The sequence below is a fragment of the Epinephelus moara genome, chromosome 16, assembly GCF_006386435.1.
Source record: "Epinephelus moara isolate mb chromosome 16, YSFRI_EMoa_1.0, whole genome shotgun sequence".
NCBI classification, from domain to species: domain Eukaryota; kingdom Metazoa; phylum Chordata; class Actinopteri; order Perciformes; family Serranidae; genus Epinephelus; species Epinephelus moara.
In genome coordinates this window covers 5,809,703-5,833,274 of record NC_065521.1, presented here as the reverse complement: position 1 = coordinate 5,833,274, position 23,572 = coordinate 5,809,703, and the positions used below count along the sequence as shown (strand labels likewise).

Here is a 23,572-nt window from a genome sequence, read left to right as displayed (position 1 = left end):
ATTTCACTCCTTTTCAACCTACATTTAATCAGTGCAGGTAAATGTTTAGCAAGATATTCATATTAAATCAGTTGTCCCTGCCCCTTTTACCAGACTCAACAACAGATGAGTCAGAAGCAGCAACCCTGTCTCCCCATAAACTTTACCCCTAACCCGTCCCAATGAAAAAGGTGAGCAACATTGTGTTGAATGACATGACAGTTAGCATCATTGCAGGGAGTCTGTGGGAATTTCTCTCTCTCTCTTGCTCTTTTTTACCATTAGGCCTACAAAAGAGGAAACGAAATATTTTTTAATGACAGAAATTCAAACAAATTATTTTTCCACATAATGATTATTATGAAACAAAAACAGCCTACAAGTGTCTGTACTGGATGCTGGACAGTTGGAAACATTAAGTAGCCTAACTCAGCCTGTATTAAAGTTACAGGCAATATTAAAATAATCCAGTTACATGTTTTCATTTAGATTGAATTATGGCCGTTAAATGACATTGATAGATACAGACTTACCAAAAATCAGCTGTTTTCATTATTTTGAGATGATGATCTTAATTTATTTTGATTGAAAAGTTAATGTATATTTAAGTCTTTCATTAGCCTAATGGTTTTGCGATTTTACAATAAAAATTACATTAGACTGTTTGAGTTTGAGGCAGTAAGATATAACTTTATTTAAGAATATGTACCATGTGATCACAATATACCATACATAAAAAAGAGTTAAAAGTAGTGCTGCATGATATGATAAAAATGTGCGATTGCCATTATGGTGGACAATATCGCGATTTGCGATTGCGATTACAATATAATACATAAATGGTATCATGAGTCTTTTTGCTTGATTCAGTGTTTCCCCTACATTATATTAGGGGGGCACTGACCTGACCTGACATAGTTATTGTTATGGACAGACAGTGTGTAAATAACCATCAACAGACAGAGCACAGGTTCAAACATGCTGCTCGCACACCAGCGCAGCAGGGCACTGTACCTACAGCGGAGCGAGCCTGTGTTGCGTTCAGGCGTTGTCACATAAATGACAAATTCCAGCACGCCATAGCATAACACAGCAGCATGTCAAGTGGGCCGAAACAGAGCAAAATTGCTCAATTTTTAATTTGTTATTATATAGTTTGTTATGGAGTCCGTGATTTCCCCGTGACACTCACAAATGTATGCCTAACTGTGCTTGGGTGTTGTTTTATGAGGCTCTGGCGGCTTTCAGCTGTCTCTTTGGAGAGGTAGTCACTTTCACAGGCACACACGTTAACATTTATTTACATTAAATCGCAAATCACAGCCTTTTATGCGGTTATGTAATCGCACAGCCTGACATCGCGATTGCGATTGTGATTAGATTAATCGTGCAGCACTAGTTAAAAGTAGATTTTAACAAAGGGTCCCTCTGTAACATAGGGCCACAGGAGTTGCTAATAAACTGATATTTGATATTGTTCTTGAATGGTAAAAATTCTTAAACAAATGCTTAAAGATGCAACAGATAGGATTCGTTTTTTTTAGCTTGGCACCACCTAGCGTCAGCGGTATTGCTCGCACTGTCGCAACAACCAAATTGACCGTGGGGATCAGAGATAATCAATAAAATGTAGGCTGTAAAGCCACCAGTTTACCTCTATGTATATGTAGAATGAGAAGGTGTGTGGACACTCTAAATAAATGAGTAAAGAGACTGAGCAACAATTATCGGATTTATTTGAAGATAAAACAAATAATAATGCAAATAATTATACCAGAATGCACAGTACCAGTACAAACAACTCACAGTAAATTGTACCAACATGTACAGTATCAGTACAAACAACAGTAGACACATAAGGGATAATGTATAGTGAGCCGGTGACAGTTGAAAAATAACTCCCGACAGGGGAATGGAACCCCGACGCGCAGCTGAGTTATTTTTCAACTGTCACCGACTCACTATACAATATCCCGCTTAGAACATGGCTTACTACTAAAAAATTCAAATGTTACAACTGGCATCAATATTATTAAATTGCTGGCAGAGTGTATTGACAGAGGAGAGGCGTTCACCAGACAAACGGGAGCGGAGGAGAGGATTTTACTCCACTTCTCCCGGTCAGAGATGCTGGGTGCCCAGTAGCTGCGAAGGCTGCCCTCATATTTATGGCCAGTGACCAGCGTAACTTAGCTGGGCGATGTCTGTCGATAGCTGCCTCCGTGAGAAGAGAGCAGAAGGAAGGGAGGGCTGCCATAGAATGGCAATGAGGATGTCAGCCGACCAACACTCGCTACCCGGTCCCTGGTTGCGGCGATTTGCGATGCTGGCCAGCTAGGAATTAACTAGCAGCCAGTACAGTACAGTCCTCTCTCGTCTAGCTAACATTTAGCCGTGTTACTTACTGATCCATTAGAAAGTAAGCTAGCTGGACATCGGTTTTGAAGCCTCTTTGGTCACAGAGCTCCCTCCATCTCTTGAATGCCTGACTGAGGTTTACTCTTGTTTTTCCTCTTCTTTTATCACTCTCCTTTTTGCTCTTCTTTGCCTCCTCAGACAGAGGAGCTCGTTTTCTTTTGCTAGGCCGTTTTTCACATGTTTCCAAACCTTGTCCATCTGCCATTGTGCTTGTAGTCTCGCCACCAGACGATCAGAGATCTCCGCCTTCTGATAGTCTGGGGACACTCCTTTCTAAAGTGTGTTTAACACACTGGAGAAAACGGCCGGCAACAAAGCACCGCCTCTTGCATTTTTGAAAAGGACACGCCCTCCCAGAAATGTGCGCTCCCCCTTTTCTCATCCACAAGGAAACAAACACACAGAGAGCTTGAAAATGGATGCCGAGAGATTTAACTCCGTTTTATCAAACGTGTGCTCAGTCCACAAGATTGTGGAAATGAAGGACTTACAGCGACTTTGTTTAAAACTTTTAACGCAGTCGGACTATGTTTACGAGCACAAGAGTTAAGCAAGCCACTGAAGGACCATCCTGCGGATTTACTATTGGTTCTGCAACGTAGGGAGTTTCTTAAACTCTGAAATTGTATCCGCCCATCTAAACACAAAATCAGGGAGAAAGACATCAGTCTTTAGTTAAGCAAAGCATCTAAAGACTGACTTGTGAGTCTATTGTGCTCGTAACTCAACTAGCAGGTTTCCTGCCATAAAGCATATTTTTACTGCGAAATTTCACCCCCAGCGGCAGAAGCTTATTACAAAGATTGCAAAGCCACTAAGTAATCTATGTAAACGCTGATAGTCTGATTTTACTGTGGCCACTACCCTGTGCAACCCACAATATTTTCATAATAATATATATAAAGGAAAAGATGTTATCTGTTGCCTCTTTAAGTAATTAAATTACATACAGCCAACTGGCAGTAAACTTGGGTCATTTACGGCCCCTGGGTTCCTGTGATGCCGTGGTGGTTGCACACTTTGCCTGGAAGGTAATCAACTCTTGTGTAAAAGTTGATGTATTAAGGCTGTGTGTAAATACGATCTCTACATTGTGGGTAGTGAATCATATCTAACATCTTTACTTTACCATTACAAGTCAGTTACATTTAGGATTAAGTTCAGTAATACCTAATTAAAAAAGTAATCAGAATAACACAGGAAAGTGTCTGACAGCTGGCCGGCAGTGCTGTGACATAAAACAAAGTGAATTTCTCGAATGTTTTCCTATGGGTTTAATTCAGCATGGCATACATAGCGTGGCACAGCCTACAAGGATTACGTGTGCTGGACTTGGCCCACTCTCTCCTCCTCTTTGCCCTATTTTTCATTGAATCATGCAGAGAAAGGCAGGACAAGAGCTCTCTTTCTATAAATATATATATATATATATATATATATATATATATATATATATATATATATATATATATATATATAAGATGGAGCCAGTGGGAAGGGGAAGGAGCCATTATTGGACAGAAAAAGAGATAGAGTGAGCTCTACAGTATCTGATGATAACAAGCATCACACCCAACTTTACTGCAATACAACAAATCCATCATAAAAATGATTCATTAAGTATTTATGCTTTGAGTTCCTTGAACAGGATGTAATTTGTGTTGCTATTCAGCAGTTCCCTCATGTCAATGAAATGTCCAGCAGCATATTGTGTTAAGTCAGGTGTGATCAAACCGCAGAGACTGAGGAGCTGCCATGACGAATGTCTAGTCACGAAAGGAGGGCAACATATACTAATGCACCCCCGCCCACGGCAGCCCATGCTGTCCCCATTTCCTTGCTCCAGCGCCCATTAGCAGCTCCAGCCAATGCCAGCCCCCTGCATTTTCAATGCACAACTGCAGCACAGCTCTTCATTATTAACAAATATGTTAACTTGTGTCTATTAAGCTCCTCTCTCTCTGATCATGACAGATTTCATGTTTGCTACAAAATTCATCAGCATACAGGCAAGTGACCTTCTGTTGGATGGAACCAATTTACAGGAAACAGGGGAAGTATGCATTTTTGTGCAAAAAATGTCACAGCAGTGTCTGCAGTTAGTTTCAATCAGCAGGTATTGAATTATAGATATTTCTGCCAATATAAATCTTAAAAAAATAGTCAGTACCCACACACTGGAATACTGCAATAATAATTCATATACTGTATCTAACTACAAATATTACATATATTACAACTATGTACACTATATAAAGATTGTATCTATGAAAGGCTATTTGAACAATATTACCACAGTAGCAGACAATATCAATAAGCCTCTATGGAAATACTGAAATTTGTAGGGTATCGAACCTCAGTTTTCATAGTATTCTATATAGTATATTCTTAATACACTAGTATCAAGGATACATCTTGAGAGACTTCCATGCAATACACCTGGGGCAGCTGTGGCTCAGAGGTAGAGTGGGTTGTCCACCAATCAGAAGATTGGCAGCTGATGCCCGGCTCCCCCAACCGCATGCCAAAGAGTCCTAGGGCAAGATACCAAACCCTAAATTGCTCCTGATGGCTGTTCCATCAGTGTGTGAGTGGAGTGCATGTGAATGGTTACTGAGTAGCAGGTGGCACCCTGTATGGTAGCCTTGGCCACCAGTGTGTGAATGGGTGACTGTGACGTGTAGGGTTTAAGCACTGTGGTCAAAGGACTATAGAAAAATGCTACACAAGTGCAGTCCATTTCAATGTTTTTTATGGAAAACTGTTAGAGGACCTGGGGCTCAACGGTCAGAGAACTTAAAGGGATGATTCACCCCAAAATCAGAAAAACCTATATTTCCTCTAACCTGTAGTGCTATGTATCAGTCTAGATTGTTTTGGTTTGGTTAGTTTTGGTGTGAGTTCCTGAGTGGTGGAGGTAACGGCTGCAGCGATATCTGCCTTCTCTTCAGTATAATGGAACGAGATGGCACTCGGCTTGTGCTTCTCAAAGCACCGAAAAACCCACAACAAACAAACAAACAAAAACATTTGTAAAACTCAACAGAAATGTTTCTTTCCAGAAATCATTACTTGGTTACTCAAGATAATCCACAGACCTTGTTGTGAGGAGTTTCATATAGGAACTGTTTTCTCTCTACTGAACTACACCTGCCAACTGTATCAACCCCCAGAAGGGAATGGGGGTCATCCCTATGTTTCCAGGGTTTTATGTTTCCCGGGTTCTATGTTCCCCACTTAACCCTGCAAAAAAGGTTCTATGTTCCCCACTTAACCCTGCAAAAAAGGGTTCTATGTTTCCCGCTTGGTTGAGCGGACAACATAGAACCTGGGAAACATAGAACCTTTTTTGTGTAAGCGGGGAACATAGAACCTTTTTTGCAAGGTTAAGTGGGAAACATAGAACCCTGGAAACATAGATACGCTCCCAGGGAATGTGCATCTACTGCAAGCTCAACTAGCACCACTGAGATAGCTTACGTTACAGCTCAGATGGAAAGGATGCCATTAATGTTTACATCTCTCATTGTGACAAGTGCAAGCCTCTCATTCATGAGCATGCTTCCTTTTGTGCGGTGATATGGTTGGTGGGTGTAGTTCAGTAGAAATAAAATAGTACCTACATGATACTGCTCACAGCGAGGTCTGTGGTCATCTTGAGTAACCGAGTTGGGCTATTGAGTTTTTCAAATGTTTGTTTTTTATTTTTTTGGCACCACAAGCTGATTGTCATCTAAGTGCATTATATTGGAGAGAAGGCAGACATCTCTAATCTCCTACACTCGGCAACTCACACCAAAACTATCTAGACTGATAAATAGCACCACAGGTAGGAGTTAAAATAAATATTTTTGATTTGGGGGTGAACTGTCCCTTTAACTCTCCTTATTGTTAGCTGAAGTCTCTGCTGCATGATATCCAGTTTTGCTATTCTTTGCCTTATGCTTGAATTAAAAAAGTATCCTTTTTTTATTTGACCACTCTTTGTGCCAGCAAACTGTTGCCTATTTATTCAGCAGATACAGAGCAACATGATCATTAGGGCTGGGTATCAATAGTCATAATGCTGGGTTCAGACTACACAATATCAGCCCAATTATAGCCCGACGCCACCAATCTACGTTGTTGGCTTGGATCGTGAATGATAATGAGTGTCATGAGCGTTAATTGGCTGTTTTATCTCATGTAGTGTGTCATAGAGGACAACAACCAATGCCATGTTTGGGATACCTTCCGATGTCCCGGAACACAAAGCAGTCTGCTAAACTGTACGGCAACAACCCCCCAGCCTTTTTGATATTTCTTTTAGGGATGTTACCACACAGAGTAAAAAAGAGAAAAGGCCTTTATTTCTTTTTCCCTCTGTATTTTTATATTTTTACTTTTAATCCGCTCTCATTAGCCCCGTTAAAGTTAATGCATCACGCCTTAATTTGAAACTCAACACTTCCTGTAAACGTTTCAATTGAAATGCCCCTTGTTGTTTTGGTGGAGAGACACTGTCTTATTATTAAAAAAAGGCTTGTATTGTGAAATATTTGCAGGAACTTGTTGTGGAGGATTCAGTGACCTGCACGGTTTCATGCGGTACTTCAAATGTAGCTCCTGCCATCTGGTGGTTCTTTTCACATTATTACAACACTTTGGCTGGGATAAGAACAGCCATAGTGACTGAAAGAAAAATAATAGTAATAATAATAAAAATAGGACAAGAATAATATGATTACATCATGCACGCTGTGAAAGATGACAGCGATGATTGGTTGTGTACCAACGTGTCTGTCATGTCTGTCGGTCAAGTCATCGCAAGATTTAATGACTTCATAGTCATCTAATCTGACGTAGTGACTGTCAGAACAGAAAAAGATGTTGTATAGTCAGAACCCAGCCATAGGCAGTTCATTGTCATAGGAATTCTTTGGATATACAACTTCTTAAACCCAACAGAGTTGTTGGCTACTCACTTGACCTAATGTTGTGCATACAAATATAATGTTAAGTGAACTTCTGTCAATATGGAGATCCTACACATCATTAGCTCTTCTAGATTCTCCACAAGTCAATCATTCAGTTCATTTCACTGAAACCATGAGCACCAGAGTATAATTCATTCAGATTTACAGGCCTGGTAAATGGAAGCAGTGATGGGCAGCAGCATCACTACAAGTAGCAAAGTTACTAACTTAACTACATTTCTCAGTAGTGTGGTGGTTACATCATACTTGCTGAGTCAAATAGCTTTCCAGTAGCAAAGCTGATTATTGATCGAGTAGTGCGGTAGCTTCCACAAAAGTTACAAGCTCTTTTTCCTAGAAAATGCTCTGAAGTGCAGCAGACTTTTTTTTGTGGAGGTCTGGATAAAAGTAAGGATAATGAAACTGAGGATAAGTAATGCGACTGCCACCAGCACCGCACTGAGGCATGCAGTGTCATACTGAAGGGAAGCCCTTCAGTATGACATAACATACTATTCGCTATTGGCTTTTCTTGGCAAGGCTCGCCCTCCTCTGCCTCCGATTGGCTACGCTGCACTTCTTGACACGTCTCTCACGTCTTGCCCATTGAATGTAGACACTGGAGACACAAAAAGAGCCAAGAAAGGAGTTAGAGAGACAGAGAACAGTATTAAGACGGAAGAGAGGAGAGAGAGACAAACTGATGTCATGTGTTATTTGCAGGACATAATCATGGTTTGTCCCAAAGAAAAGTTTTTATTTAGGTCTGTTATTTTTATTGTTGATATTACTGTCTTTTATTTATGATGGTTTTATTGACTGAAAAATATTTATGGGAATTCTGGTTTTGAATTACTATCGGAGCCAGATAGCCTACTGAAAGAGGCCAAGACAAAAAATGCATTAAGTAGGAAGGCCTAGTGATGAGTCTTCAAAAAATATGTATATAATGAACAGTTCAACTGAACATTTTTTGACTGCCTATTTTTTTGGCAGACAGTTTTTCTTCTCACTGAGAAAACGCTGATTTAACATAAAATAAAAGTAAAAAATATTAAAAGTAGTTTTGCAAAAAGCAGCTACTTTTAACATTTTGTTGTAGCTTAGCTTGCTACATTTCTCTGGGGACAGACAATGTAGTGACACTTTTCTTTATGTAGAGTAACTGGTGGCTTGGCTCACTGCATTTCCCAAGTAGCTCGCCCAACACTGAACAAGAGAGACCAAAAAAAAGTGGTGAATCTCTTCCTAATTGGTCTTAAATTCCTAATATGTGTCCATTCCTGTTATATTATTTTTATTCCTTTAGTCTGTAAGGGTCCAAGGATCAAAAGAACCAAAAATGGGTTTTCATAAAAATTAACCCAAGTTAATAATTTTGTTCTCTGTAATAACAGAATTAATTCATATAAATAGTTCCTCGTAAATGACTGAGGAAAGTGTAAGACCACAGGCTGTATTAGTGCTGTGGCACAGACAGACACACACTCACATCTTCAGTATTCCCTTTCCCTACTGTTCCTTCTTGGTTGAGTCTGTAGGAATCGGTTGTGGGTCAGTGCTCATGGCCTCTTTATTCCGATTTAGCGGCAGCTCTGACACCTGGCTCGCAGCTTCCTCCCAGCTCCTCATTAATTGTTGCTGATACTAACAGGAAGCGAGCAGCCGGAAAAATGGGACACTTGGATGCAACAGTGGATGCGCTCATTTCAGTCTGACTCTGAAAACCCGTACAAGGCTGACAGTATAATATCAAGTTAGAATCTTTGTGGAGGTCACTCAATTCAAAAACACAGATACTTTGGTTGTTCTATATTGTATGTGTTCTATTGTAAGGTGTGATAATTGTCCTTATGTGTAACTTTGAAACTGGCTTTAGTTAAAAAAAAGGGTCTGTTTTGCCAAATTTGTTAAAGAGACATTTGTAAAAATGTAAATATTCTTCTGCTGAATATAAGTTGATATGCTGCCCACCATTCTGAAGGTTTTTCTGAGTCAGTTTTAATTTGGTTAAGGCACTAATTACTTAGTCAATAAAAATTGCAAATGAAACCAAACTTCCCACACCAGGCTTTTCATGGGCCCCCACTGGGGCCCTGGGTTATCAATCCCACTTTTCCCCCTGACCACTGACTCCTGTTTCAAACTTTTTCTGTGGAACAGTCTAGCCCAGAGAGCCTAGAGAGTCTCCTACCGGCTGTTGTGGAAATTCTCTGCTGCTGGTGAGTAATGAAATAGAGACTTCTGCCGGCCGACAAGGTTTTTATTTTCTTTGCAAAGAAAAGGTCAGTCAGCACACGAGTGGTCAGAATGAAGAAAGACCCCGAGCATGGGAAAGCTTAAACATTTATACCTGAGGACCGCTTCTTAAGATGTGTTTCACACCCTTCTGTCTGCGGCAGGGAGTGGTGCCCCTACCCAGTGTTTTCACACTCTTTTGTCTGCTGCAAGTATTGGCCCCAACCCCCTAGGGTGTGTTTCACACCTGGCGTATCCTGCAGGATTTTGTATCTGGGTGGGAGGTTAAGAGGTCTAGACATCTGAAGTATTTGCAAACACAAAGAGTACACAAAGAAAATGAAATTACAATTATAGTGCTGACCAATCAAACAGAATAATCAGGAGTGCCAGTAAAGGTGTCATGTGGGCATTTTTTTTACCATTATTTAATCAGGGACGTCTCACTAAGAAAACTGCCACTGCCCCACTGTGAATACTAAGAATATATTTATCACATTTTTTATATACAACACTGTCCAAAGCAGCTCGGACATGACATGACAGATAAGATGAGTAACTAAAGTAAGAATAGCAAGAATAAAAATATTGGGCATTGTATCCATCCCCAACCTTCATCACCTCCTACAACAAATTAAAGACAGCATCAAACAAACAAATAGGTTATATAGCTAAATAGCAAGGTTACAGGAAGACTGACTTGAAATGTACAGAGTCTGACTGAGCTGATTAAGGTAACTCTTGTAATATGGAGGATGACAGTGTAGGTCTAATGTAGTTTAAAAGTCATATGTATAGCTGTTTCATCAAAACGAATATTTTTTCAAAAATAATACATCCACAGAACGTCTAGAAAGGTGTAGAATTAAAGTCTATATTTTCCTGAAAAAAATAATTACAGTAGAGAAATAATTGTTTCAGAAATTTTTACGAGCCCAAAATACGTCAATATTTTGATTTGGTTGAGTGGCAACCTGTAGAATTGAAGAGTGGAGCGAGAGTGGTCGAGTGTGAGTGCGACACCTACTGGCTGCGAAGTATGAATCCTATATGTATCCCCTTTAAGTAAGGCTCCCAAACTTCATGAATAGCATCTACTGAGGAGTGAAGCATACAAAAAATATATTAATTGGAAACACACTGAATTATAAGATTGTTCCTGGACTTTTTTGTTGGAGCCACATCCTTTGTCGAAAAGAGCAAAATATTTTTCCTGGCAGTAAAAGTCAAAAGATTGAAGAGCCTCTTGTGTTTGATGTTTGTAGTATGACCATGTGAGAGACAACGTAAGGCACATAGGTTCTAATTCTATTTGAACACCAAATATACACAGTTCATCCACAATACTAGACTAGAGGGTTAGTGGGGGGGGCTTTTATACTACAGTTACACTTGCAGCAGAGCCAGAGAGGAGACGCATTAGCAGCCATTTTGTTTTTGAGAACAGGTGTTATATATGCGTGACTGAGTAGATTCGGCTGGATTACAGATAGTTATTTCAGACAGCAGGCACAGTTCAAAAAGTATTTATTAACAAGAAGGCAAAGCAAACAAAACACACAAATTCTAACTAGTCACTATATACAAGCATGGGTATGTATTTGTGTTGTGCGTGCGTGTGTGTGTGTGTGTGTGTGTGTGTGTGTGTGTGTGTGTGTGTGTGTGTGTGTGTGTGTGTGTGTGAAACACAGCCCGTCTGGTCTACGCTGAAAATGGCTGACAACCAGAAACTACAAGACGGCCGAATCAAAGATGGCTTCAGATCGGGGGAGGTTTGCCTGACCTTGTGGTCAGTCAGGACAAAGACAAAGGAGGAGAAGCGAGAATTCTGAGTTTCCTCATTGGGTGTAGCTATGTTAAAAGCCAATTTGAGTGAGAATATGTGTATGCGATATGTGCTGCAAAAGGGTCTGGGTTAGTACAGAGGATGTCAGTTGCATGCAAGACTCTGCCTGTGTAAAGCATTACCAAACTTACATCACTTAGCTTTGGTGAAGCCAACTAACCAATAACCTGACTACAACATTCTCAACAATAACTCAATGAACAGCATTAGATCACAATCGACAAAGTTAAACAGTCTTGCTTAACCTATTCAACTATAATAATGCTATGCCTAGTGGTTACACTACCAATCCTTGATTAGAGGGAAGATTTGAGCTGCTGCTGCTCTTCTTAGCCGGCAGTTGAAGGCTGGAAAGAACTGTGATTCTAGATGCAGTCTTTACTGTGTCCTTGTTTCAAAGGTAAAGATCCAAGGAGACTGGTAGATAGGTATCCTTGCAGAGTTAGAAGTCTAGTGCTAACTCAGCTTGGTTCTCCTTGTTGTTGAAAAGTTAGCTGCAAACCTCCTGTTTGGCACATTAACTTCTCTGGTCCTCAAGTTTTGTGTCTGCTTGGAGCAGGCCACATTCAGAGCAAAGCTGCAGCTCGTGCTGTGAGCATGCAGGGGTAAGAGAACAGGGTTAGGGTACAGCGGGTCCTTCTGCTTATGTCCTACCTCGAAGTCCAGGACAAAAAAAAAAGAGTTCAGAGGTTTAGGAGCAAGAGCCACCTTTAGAGGAAAGAGAGCATGTCAGAGGTTCAGGAGAAAGAGAGGGATGGAGAGTAGAAGCATCTCCCTAACACCTCCTCTCACTCTGACATCTCTCTCCACTTTGTGCATGTATAGGTCCTGTTTGTGCATGTGTGTGTCTTTCGGACCTGTGTGTAATTGACAAGCAAGAGTGAAAACATTGAATTTCCCCGCAGGGGGATTAATAAAGTAAATAAAAACTAAAAAAAAAAAAAAAAACTAAGATGGCTTGGTGACATCACAGAGACACATGTCACTGTGACAGTAGTGTAGTGCCCAATCACGTTTGAAAACTAAGTCCATGGGCTGGACTCAGGTGTGACAATGAGGCATCCTGTGGAGACAAATAGCAAATGACTTTCCTTTGTTTGATGAACAAAGAACATGCGGTCTCAGCCACCATTTCAGATGGCAAAACCTAGTCTGGGGCCGTTAGTGGCTGTTTTGGTAAGGAACCGGAACCAGGGCGAGTGAGACAGGATCCGGAATTCGATGGATGCGCCTTTCCGTCAAAATAAAAGCACCAAGCTAATAAAAATGCGGTGAAACTTTTAATTTAAAGAATATAATTTACAAGAAAAGCCCCAAGCCATTAAGTTAATCGATTTTCTTACACCCCTCATCACCCCAAATCGATGGTGCGCCAGAATTTAAAGTTTTACTTTGGTGAACACTTTTACTTTGGTGAATTTGGTGAATTCTGCATCCGCTCTCTAGACCGGAACCAGAATCCAGACAAAATTCAGAGTGAATAAAAACCAGGCTCTCCACTTTATGTAAAGAGCCTGGTGACGCGAGGCTAGGCAAGACCCAGAGGAGAAGCCCTCACATGTCCAATTTAAATCTGTACAAATGACAAATCATCTGTGGTCCAGTGAATCCCAACATAGCCTTAAATGCTACACTTCTGATTTCTCTCCTTTGCTAGCTAAAGACACATGAAATTGAAAGCATCATGTTTCAGTAAATTCCTCCTGCTCTCTCTCTTGGCTAAAAACTGGCCTAGGGATGGGTCATGTATTTATGTATGCCACTGTGATTGGTCGGAGCGCTAACGTTATTTATTCAATCATAGCAAACAAATGTGGGAGCAGGGGCACAAAATCCAACCCTCTGCATTAGCATGCATTGCCAATAAAGAATTGAAATCAACGAAGGGAGTATTTTTTGAGTTCTGTTTAAACACAGCTATGGTTAAGCTGTGAAAACATAAATCTTATTCAGACACTATGCAGGTGCAGAGAGGCAACACCAAGTGATTTTACTAAATCATCACCTCTTATTTGAGACTTTAATTATAAAGACAGTAGGTGTAGGGGAAAAAATCCATACAGCAAAGGATCGCAACATTTTAGTGTGGCAATATTATATCGTCACACAGTAGTATCGATTTTTTTTATCATATAAATTATTAATACCACCAATACAAATTAGACTTTAGGGAGGTACTAGAATAATATAATCAGTTGCTTTTTCAGTCCATTAGATACTTTTTGCTGCTGCAAAAAATGGCTGAAGTGAGATGAACAGACTGACAACTTTATCTTATTAGATAAAACAGATGTTGACAACGTTTTTCTTTAGGGACATAATTTAAGTTTTGAAAATTTAGCTATATATCGCAATATATTTTATTGCAATACTCAGTATACTGCAACATATTTAAAACAGGCGGAGGCGGATTTAGGATTGTAGGACATCCGGGGCTTAGCCCAGATGGTGAATGAAATGCGCGAAAAATTAGTGCTTTTGTTTTTTGCTGCAACACCACAAACTTCAAATTACCACCACCTTAAAGCAGAAAAAAAATGTCCTTCTTTATGTCTTCTTACATTGTTGGCTGATGCTTTATAATTATCCATGTTCCAGGATAGTTCAGGTAATCCATGGTTTGTGGTTGTGGAATGATTTAACTGTCTACACACCCCGACCTATATACCAGAAACATTACAGTGACTGAAATTTAAAAAATGACAGCAGTAGGTAAAATGATTGACTTGGGTATTCTGTGAAACACTTCTTTTCTCTGGATATAAGATTGAATATTTTTTCCAACTTTGACCTCTTTATTTTGTGTCCTGCAGAAGTACTAATGGATTCAACTACAGCAACAGCAGAACTGGGCTGGACCATCTACCCATCACAGGGGGTGAGTGGAACAAACCAAGACACTAGGAGCAGTGTGTATAACATAGAGCTATTATACAAATGTTTTTGTTACAATGTTAGGGAGCCACAGTGTCTTTACCCAAAAATATGAACATCTGACACTGACAGTTGGAGACCCCAATACATCAGTCAGATTTTCTGGTTGAAACACCCCAAATGAAAGGACAGTGAGTTCATCAGTGTCTCACTCTCAATGGAACAGCTTGTATTGATGCTGTGATTTCCAGTTTAGGGAGACCATTGTCTTAGTGTGTATAGATGTTGATGAAAGACTCCAAAAACAATGAATATTACAAAGTAAATAAAAAAATACCAGTACAACTATGTAAAAATACTCCATTACAAGTAAAAGTCCCATATACAAAATACTACTACAATGGTACAGACTACGGTGGTATGGTATGATAATCGTTTCACAGTTTAACTGTATCATGATATCACGGAATTTATATAAGTCGGAATGACCCTAAAGGAATGAAAACAGAAGAGATATTGTGGGTTGGATAAACATTTTATTACTACAACTGAAACTTGAAATAATTTTGTTAAAAGTGTGCAAGTATGTGTAAAAATTCTCCCCTTAGAAAATAACTTAAATTCACTGGCAAGGACCACACCATCAAAGTAATGCATAGAATGATTTATTGAGAAACAAACAAAACGAAACAAAACAAAACAAAACAAAACTGCCAAGCATCGTTCTTCGGCCGGTGAAGCGTTGTGGGGAGGCTTAGAGAATCCGCCGCAGTGCCTGGGCAACGACAGACCCCCTCAGGACCCTAGGAAGGAGAGAAAGGAGAGGGAGGAGAGGAGAACAGGGAGAAAGAATGGGGTGGGTGGGAGGGGGCGCAGAAGATGGGAGCGAAAGGGAAGAGCAGGTTAGGTTGGCATTTATAGGGAATGGAAGAGGTGTATTTGGGGTGTGGTCCTGCTCCTGAAACTCACTAGGAAAGCTCCAATTCACTAGCAAGGACCACACCATCAAAGTAATGCGTAGAATGATTTATTGAGAAACAAACGAAACAAAACAAAACAAAACAAAACAAAACTGCGAAGCATCATTCTTCGGCCGGTGAAGCGCTGTGGGGAGGCTTAGAGAATCTGCCGCAGCGCCTGGGCAATGACGGACCCCCAAAAACCTCCAGTTACTTATTAAGAAGGGTTTGAGCAGATCTGAGATCTTTGAGGTCTGAACGGATGTAACGATGATATGTTTGAGAAGACCAACGACCCATGATTTTAATGAGGTGTTCTGGGACGCCATTGCGGGAGGCTGAAGTGGCAGCTCCGATCCTGAATGAATGACCTGAGTACTGCAAAGGGCAAACACCGGATAAGGAGAGTACGTGGCGGAGGTGATGTTGGAACCAGAATCGAGTGACGACTTGTCCAACTTCCAAGACAAAAAGTGGATCTGTGGATGAAGCTCTTTGAGAGTTTCGGAATGACAAATAACTAGTCAGGGTCTCGAATGCATTCAGCGGTGATGGTACGTTGAAGTAGAAGACTGGTGTATTCAGCGGTGATGGTACGTTGAAGTAGAAGACTGGTGTAGGATGCCCGGATTGGTTGGTTTTACTTTGCTTGATGTAGAAGACCATGGCGTCGTTGGAGAATTGGGACAAATCTGAAATGCAGGCATGGTGGCGTGGGTCGAAGTGGATGGTCGAGAAGGTGAATTCTGAGCATCGGAGGAAACCGAAGAAAGCAAGCAGAAACATGGCTTCTAAGGTTCGTGCGGTGCATGAACGGCATGATAGATGGAGAGTTACAACGACCTTTTGTTTATGATGTCAATGACGGCGAGGTTGTCTGAATGTATGAGGATGGACTTGCGAGACCATTCATGGCCCCACAGAACGGCAGCAGCTATGATGGGGTAAATTTCAAATAGAGCTGAGGAAGCGATCTGGCATTCGTTGGAGACCTCCAGGGGCCATTTTGCTGCAAACCACTTTCCATTATAGAAGCCCCCAAAACCGGTTGAGGGAGCAGCATCGGTGAAGAGATGGATGTCCTGCGGATGGGTCAGGTGATCATCATAAAAGAAGGTGATCTCATTCCAATTTGCAAGCAGGTGGAGCCAAAGACGGAGCTCGGCACAGCTTGAACCGTCCAGGGAAATGAAGGCCAGAAGAGATGGCACGGAAGAAGTGATCGACAACAGGTGAGAGATGAACGCCCACCCCTGGGGAATGGTGCGCATGGCGAAGGTGAGGTGACCTAAAAGGGAGAGCAGTTGGCGTTTGGTGCAGCGAGGAGCAAGGAGGAAATTGGATATCAGGAGACTGATGCGGTTTAGCTTCTCAATGGGGAGAGAGGCCTGAAACAAACTGGTGTCCAGCGTGATTCCGAGGAAATCGAGGGAAGCAGAGGGGCCTTCAGTTTTCTCCACTGACAGTGGAACCCCTAGGTCGGAAAAGACTGAGGTCAGGGTGACCAGGCCAGAAGCCGGTGGCGATGAAGTGGGGGTAATGACGAGGAAATCGTCTAAGAGATGGACGAGGAATGGAATGCCGTGGTTGTTGGATAGGATCCAGCAGAGGGCTTCTGACAAGATGTCAAAGATTTTGGGGCTGCTTTTGCAACCAAAGGTGGATTTTGGGGCTGCTTTTGCAACCAAAGGTGAGCCTGACTGCGAAGTAGTACGCACCGCGCCAGCGAACGCCGAAGAATCGCCAGAACTCTGGGTGAATGGGAAGAACTTTGAAGGCACTTGTGATTTCTGCCTTCGAAAGCCATGATCCCCTGCCAGTGAGTTTGATGAGGACAATGGCATGGTTGATGGTGGTGTAGTGGAGGGATAAGTCTTGGCTTGGAATTAAGCTATTGATGCTGGGAATGTGCTGCCATGGGGAGCCGAATGATCGACGATTATGCGTTTCTTTCCTGAATACTTTCTGGTTGCGATGCCGAGGGGGCTGATACGGAAATCTGGAAAAGGAGGATGTGCGAATGGACCTATCATGAAACCGTCACTGACTTCCTTGGCACGCAACCGGTTGACCGTCTCTGGTTTGTTTGTGGCAGACTGCAGGTTCTTGCATTCGAACGATGAGGATGGTAGTATGGATAGACCGGGGTGAAAACCGTTCCTGAAACCATTTACAAGGAAGTCCACGAAAGCTGGATCTGAGTGATTGCGAAGTGCCATGGCTAAGGCAGGGATGTTTGTAGGTGTCGATAGGTGCTCACCTGGTTTAAGTGAAGTTGGGTTGTGAGGGCATGCTGGACGGGCGTGTCCGCCTCCGCAGTAGGAGCAAACATGGAGGTAGCGGCACTGCGACATGTTGCAACTTGCGTCGCTGAAGTTGTTGCAGATGGAACAACCATTTTGATGCATGATGGGTCTGCCCTTAGCGTCGATGCCGTTGGTGACCGGAAGGGTGGATGATGCAGGCGTCGGAAGAAAGGGTGGCGGCGGGGCTGCTGACGACAAGTGGGAGAGAGCAGACACTCTTGGCTGGCTAGGACGAGGTTCTGCACGGGTTGGAACAGAACAAGAGGAAGCTGGATGAGAAGGGGCACCACATAGGGAGCAAGTCACGGCCGTACAGGCAGCGAAGATGCGGCAATACAGTTCTGTGTCAAGAGTGCCCCAATAAGTAGCTTCGTTGAATTGATTGAGATGAGCTGCGGCTTCAGAAGCAAAGTGAATGTGGTATTGGTAAAAACCGTTGCCACCAAAACGGAGGGCCAGGTTAAGGATATTTGACATATAGTCGTCCAGTTCTTGGCGATGGCTAGAGAAGAGCGAGCACAGGACATCTCTATAAAGAGAGAAGGTATATGCGAACTCAGTTGGTGTGAGTTCTCTGGAACAGTTGGACTGCTTCCTCTTCAGGTGGAGGCAAACTTCAAGGTCTTCAAGACACCTGTCGCTGGGTGGTTGGTGCAAGGATGGCAAGAGTAGAAGAGCCTGATTGATATAATTAGCATCAATGATTTGTCTGCGCAAGTGTGCTGGAACCGGAGAAGGACGGGAAACTGGAGCGCCAAGATGACGAGAGGGAGGAATGGCTGTGGACAGAGTAAAATGGGTGGTTGCCCACTGGGCTGGGATGAGTTGAGGGAAAAAGCTGTGATGAAGTGCAGCTAGAGGAAGGCCGGGTGCTGACGACTGATGGAGCTGTGGAATGGACGATTCTGGCAACCCGGTGCCAGGGACCCCAGCTGCAGCCAGCAGATGGGGCTGTTGGTAGTGCTCCGCGGGGGTTGCTGGCATCCCGGTGCCAGAAACCCCAAATAAAGCCGGCTGCTGGGTGTACTGTGATGCAGCAGCGGGGGGTGCTGGCATCCCGGTGCCAGAAACCCCAGAGAAAGCCGGCTGCTGGGTGTACTGTGATGCAGCTGCGGGGGGTGCTGGCATCCCGGTGCCAGAAACCCCAGAGAAAGCCGGCTGCTGGGTGTACTGTGATGCAGCAGCTAGAATTCCCAGCTAAGGCTGGCTGCTGTAAAAGCTGGAGGTGGGCTGCGGAGGGCACTGGCGGCCCATGGCCAGAAACCCCGGCCATGGCCAGCTGCTGTTGTTGCTGGTGCTGGAGGGTGGGGTTAAAGGGGCCATTGGCCCATGTGGGAATGGACAGCTGGTGCTGGGGAAAACCCGGACATGATGTTAAAGGTCCAGGAATTTCAACGCCACGTGCTTCATCCGATGTAGGACATGTGCCAGGAGCTGTGGTGATTCTTGGTCTCAAAGGTCGATGTCCCTGCCTTTGTAGCTGAGATTTTGGCTGCATGACCTGTGGATGCAGGCGGACTGTCCCTTTAGCTGGAGTGAGGCTGTCACGGCGTGTCATCGGGGTGTGCGTGGTGACGTCATTCTCTGGCAGGTGAGGGCGTCAGGGAATTGCAGTGACGGCGGTGGGTTGTTCTGAAGTCGCCGCGTCCTCTTCTCTCTGACCGTAGGAGTGAGCTGGGAGAGGCGGTGGAAACCGCAGGTGAACTGTACTCATTGCGTAAGTTATGGAGAGACGAACCGGGTGGGATGTGGATGGCAGAGGAGATGCAGCTGGTCGGACTCACGCGCTTCTTCGACGGCCGAAGGACCCGGGGAGGCGGCGTGTCGGGCACGGCATCGGCGGGGAAGTCCTCGGCCTCCGAAGCCGGATCTGCTGGTGGGAGCGTGTGGAAACTTGGAGCTTGATCCTCCTGATTGTGAGCGAAAAAGTCGTCATCAGATGGAGACAAGGACACGACGTCCATGACTGTATCGGTAAGTAGAAAATACTACTTTGTGAATGAGCGAATATTATTTGGCTAGTAGAAAGCTCTCGGGCCGTGTTGCGCTCTTGGTTCTGGCGGCGTAGAAGATGGGAGCGAAAGGGAAGAGCAGGTTAGGTTGGCATTTAAAGGGAATGGAAGAGGTGTATTTGGGGTGTGGTCCTGCTCCTGAAACTCGCTAGGAAAGCTCCAATAAAGGGGAGATTCAATGTCCAGTTGAATTTTTTAAATAAATGAAAGCAAATGTACACAGTATGCTAACCGTTGTCTTTTTTATTGCGGTATACCATGAAAGCGGTATATCACTGCAACCCTAGTACAGACAGTATTCTCAGCTCCATGTAGTTAAAGCTGGTGGCACAGTGGTGCAGTGGTTAGCGTTGTCACCTCAAGGCAATAGGAGGAGGTCTCCTGTGTGGAGTCTGCATGTTTTCCCCGTGTCAGTGAGGGTTTTCTCTGGGTACTACTTTGTCCTCCCACAGTCCAAAGACATGCAGGTTAATTGATGACTCTAAATTGTCCATAGGTGTGAATGTGAGCATGAATGGTTGTCTGTCTGTGTGTCAGCCCTGTGATAGTCTGTGACATGTCCAAGGTTTACCCCAACTTCCATCCAATGTCAGCTGGGATAGGCTCCAGCCCTTCTGTGGCCTCTGACAGGATAGGTAGTTATGGAGAATTAATGAATACATGTATTTAAAGCATGAAAAGTTATGTCCATTGTGATGGAAGGGGCCTCATTCACAAATATCTTCCTAATTTTTATCTAAATTTTGTTCTTGAAAAGGCAACAGAGGATTCGGGGGTTTTTTAGCGTTAGTGGTGTTGCGTCGCACTGTCGCAACAACCAAATTGACTGTGGGGATTAGAGATAATCAAAAAAAATGTAGGCTGTTTAAAGCCACCGGTATACCTCTATGTGTATGTAGAATGAGAAGGTTTGTGGACACTCTACTAAATGGGATGTTGTATGCTGTAAAACCCTGTGAGGCAAATTGTGATTTGTGATATTGGGCTTTATAAATAAAATTGATTGAATTGATTGATTGATAAATAAATAAATGAGTAAAGAGACCGAGCAACAATTATCGGATTTATCTAGAGAAAAAAAACAAATAGTAATGCAAATAATTATACCAGAATGCACAGTATCAGTACAAACAACTCACAGTAAATTATACCAATATGGACAGTATCAGTAGACGCAGTGGAATTACACCAATATGCACATGTAAACAGTCCCGATTCTAGAATAAATGGCACTGTATGGAAACGATGCGGCCAGTTGGAGCTTAAATTGAATGGGAAACAAATTTCAGTGTTCACTTAGCTGGGCGTAACTTAGCTGGGCAATGTCTGTCGATAGCTGCCTCCGTGAGAAGAGAACAGAAGGAAGGGAGGGCTGCCATAGAATGGCAATGAGTATGTCAGCTGACCAACACTTGCTACCCGGTCCCTGGTTGCGGCGATTTGCGATGTTGGCCCGCTAGGAATTAACTAACAGCCAGTACAGTACAGTCCTCTCTCATCTAGCTAACATTTTGTCATGTTACTTACTGATCCATTAGAAAGTAAGGTAGCTGGACATTGGTTTTGAAGCCTCTTCGGTCATGGAGCTCCCTCCATCTCTTGAATGCCTGACTGAGGTTTACTCTTGTTTTTCCTCTTCTTTTATCACTCTCCTTTTTGCTCTTCTTTGTCTCCTCAGACAGAGGAGCTCGTTTTCTTTTGCTAGGCCGTTTTTCACTTGTCTCCAAACTTTGTCCGTCTGCAATTGTGCTTGTGACTCAACTATCTCATGCCCAACTCCTCATAAGCACTCTCTCCAGTCCCTGATTGGCTGACCGACCAATTTCGCAATACATGACGCGTTTCCTGCCGTAAAGCAGATTTTTTTCCGTGAAATTTCGGCTCCGGTGGCAGAAGCTTATTGCACAGCCACTAAGTAACCTATGTAAACACTGCTAGTCTGATTTTACTGTGGCCACTACCCTGTGCAACCCACATTATTTTCATAATGATATATTTAGCAAAAGATGCCATCTGTTGCCTCTTTAACAAAATTCCTAGAAAATGTCTTTGTCAGATTCATGACATTTTCTTCAATGGCAGAATTGTTTGCATCTGTCTTAAAAGTGCGTGCCAGTTGTTCCTAATTAGCATAGGTAAACACCCTGCAAATGCCCATTAAAGAGCGTGAGACTGCAGAGCCGTGTGCACACAAAAACTGTAGTCGTCTTAGTAGCACCTGGTGGATATTAAATAACACAAAAAAGATGCATCGGATGCTAGAAATACACCTTATCGACCACCCGACCCGCAACCATACACTGTATGCTTTATAGTAGCACAACTGTCAGGACTGTGGAATAAGGAATCAACAAAAATATTGGCATGTCATCGGTATCGGCCAATTATGGCTTTAGAATGAAATATCGGAAATGGCCAACATTACAATTTCTGCCAATATGACAAACCGTTTTTGTTTTTTTGTTTTTTTGCTTTTATTTATTGACAAAGTCAGCATGTACAAAACATCAGGTAATAATACAGCACTGGTAACAAAACAACATATCTCAAAGATATAAAAGCACATATGAAGAAAAAAGTTAAAAGTATTTTAAGATAATTGCACATCAGGGGATACGATCAGATTATTGCACACTACTGATCATTAAAAAGCCTTATGGCAACAGGCAGAAAATACTTTTTGTACCTCCTTGCATTTTGTTGGGATCAGCCTGTCACTATGTGTGCTCTTCTTAAAAACCTCTAATGCATGGAGTGGGTGCCTGTCATTGTTCATGATGGAATTCATAATGATGAATATTGAACTTTGTAGCAGACTAATGAAACAAACTAAAGCCTTAACCTTCGTATACTCGCCGTGACCACCGGCCGTTCACGAACTATTGGAAGTGCTCCGCTTTCACCCACTGTCATGGAAAAACATGTTACCCTGGAGAATAATAAACAAGGAAACACTTTTTCTTCAGGGCAGGCCCAGGCAGGCTACGCAGTATGCAGGCTACTTTCCCGAAGCTGCTGCCTCTCTGCACGTTACTCACAAGACGTTTTTCTTTTTTTTCCAAAGTAAAATTCACATTCGGGGCTTTTCAGAAAACATCCAGGGCTTGAGCCCAAGTAGCCACCCCCTAGCCCCGTCCAAGCACATGACAAGCAGCGTAACTTCACTGATTATTTCAGAAACTACAAGTTTGATTCTGTTTCTCCTGTTGCGTTTATTACCCCAGTTTTTATTTTGCTGCTTAAAGGGGCAAAAAGTGAAATCGTTTCACTGCTAGGTTTGCTGTTGTGCGCTGCCTGTAGACCAAAACAAAGTGTGTCATGAGCCACTCCTCCATCTCAGCAAATATATTACAAAAATATAGCCTCGCGGGCTGCAGCCTGGCTCGCCAGAGCCAACCAGGCTGCCTGCGAGGCTACATTTTACAATGCTAATTGAAAATGTTAGCTGGGCTGCCGGGCTAACTTACTCACTTAACACAACCGTAACACCTGACCCATTGCTGGGACCGATCCCAGTGTTTCCTCCGCAGCCTCCACTTCACCCAGCTTCACTCAGCTACCCGATAAACCCGCTGCTTCTTCCCACATTAACCTGAATAACAAACCAGGGCTCGGTGCTCCGGTTGGATCCAAACAGAGAGCCGGGGCTAGTTGGGAAGCTAGCGGAGGCTAGTTTCATTCTGCTCTCTGCCATTTCATTTTGAAAATACGCGCTGCCATTGCTCACTGGCTGTAGCCTTTTATAGGGAGGGAGGGCCAAGGGCTCCAAGAGGAGGAGGAGGAGGGGGGGGATTCACATGAACGTACATGAATGCGCAGCCGGACCGGCTTGTAAACAATGGGCTGGAGATCAACACAGAGAGAGGGTGTGTGAGGTCATGCTATACTCCAGATGAAATTACACCTCTAGTTCTTCACATAGCAATTTTTTACACCACGTTCCAAATTATTATGCAAATTGTATTTAAGTGTCATAAAGATTAAA

At 42.9% G+C, this 23,572-nt stretch overlaps 1 protein-coding gene across 7 annotated transcripts in view; it reads left to right on the top strand.

Annotated features, from left to right (window-relative positions):
* LOC126402518 (ephrin type-B receptor 2-like) overlaps nt 1-23,572 on the top strand; it is a 146,707-nt gene that overhangs the window by 27,911 nt on the left and 95,224 nt on the right. For all 7 annotated transcript variants that reach the window (XM_050064592.1, XM_050064595.1, XM_050064593.1 and 4 more), the window contains exon 2: nt 14,250-14,314. In XM_050064592.1, the coding sequence (XP_049920549.1) occupies nt 14,250-14,314 (65 nt within the window). The remainder of the gene's footprint in view (nt 1-14,249; nt 14,315-23,572) is intronic.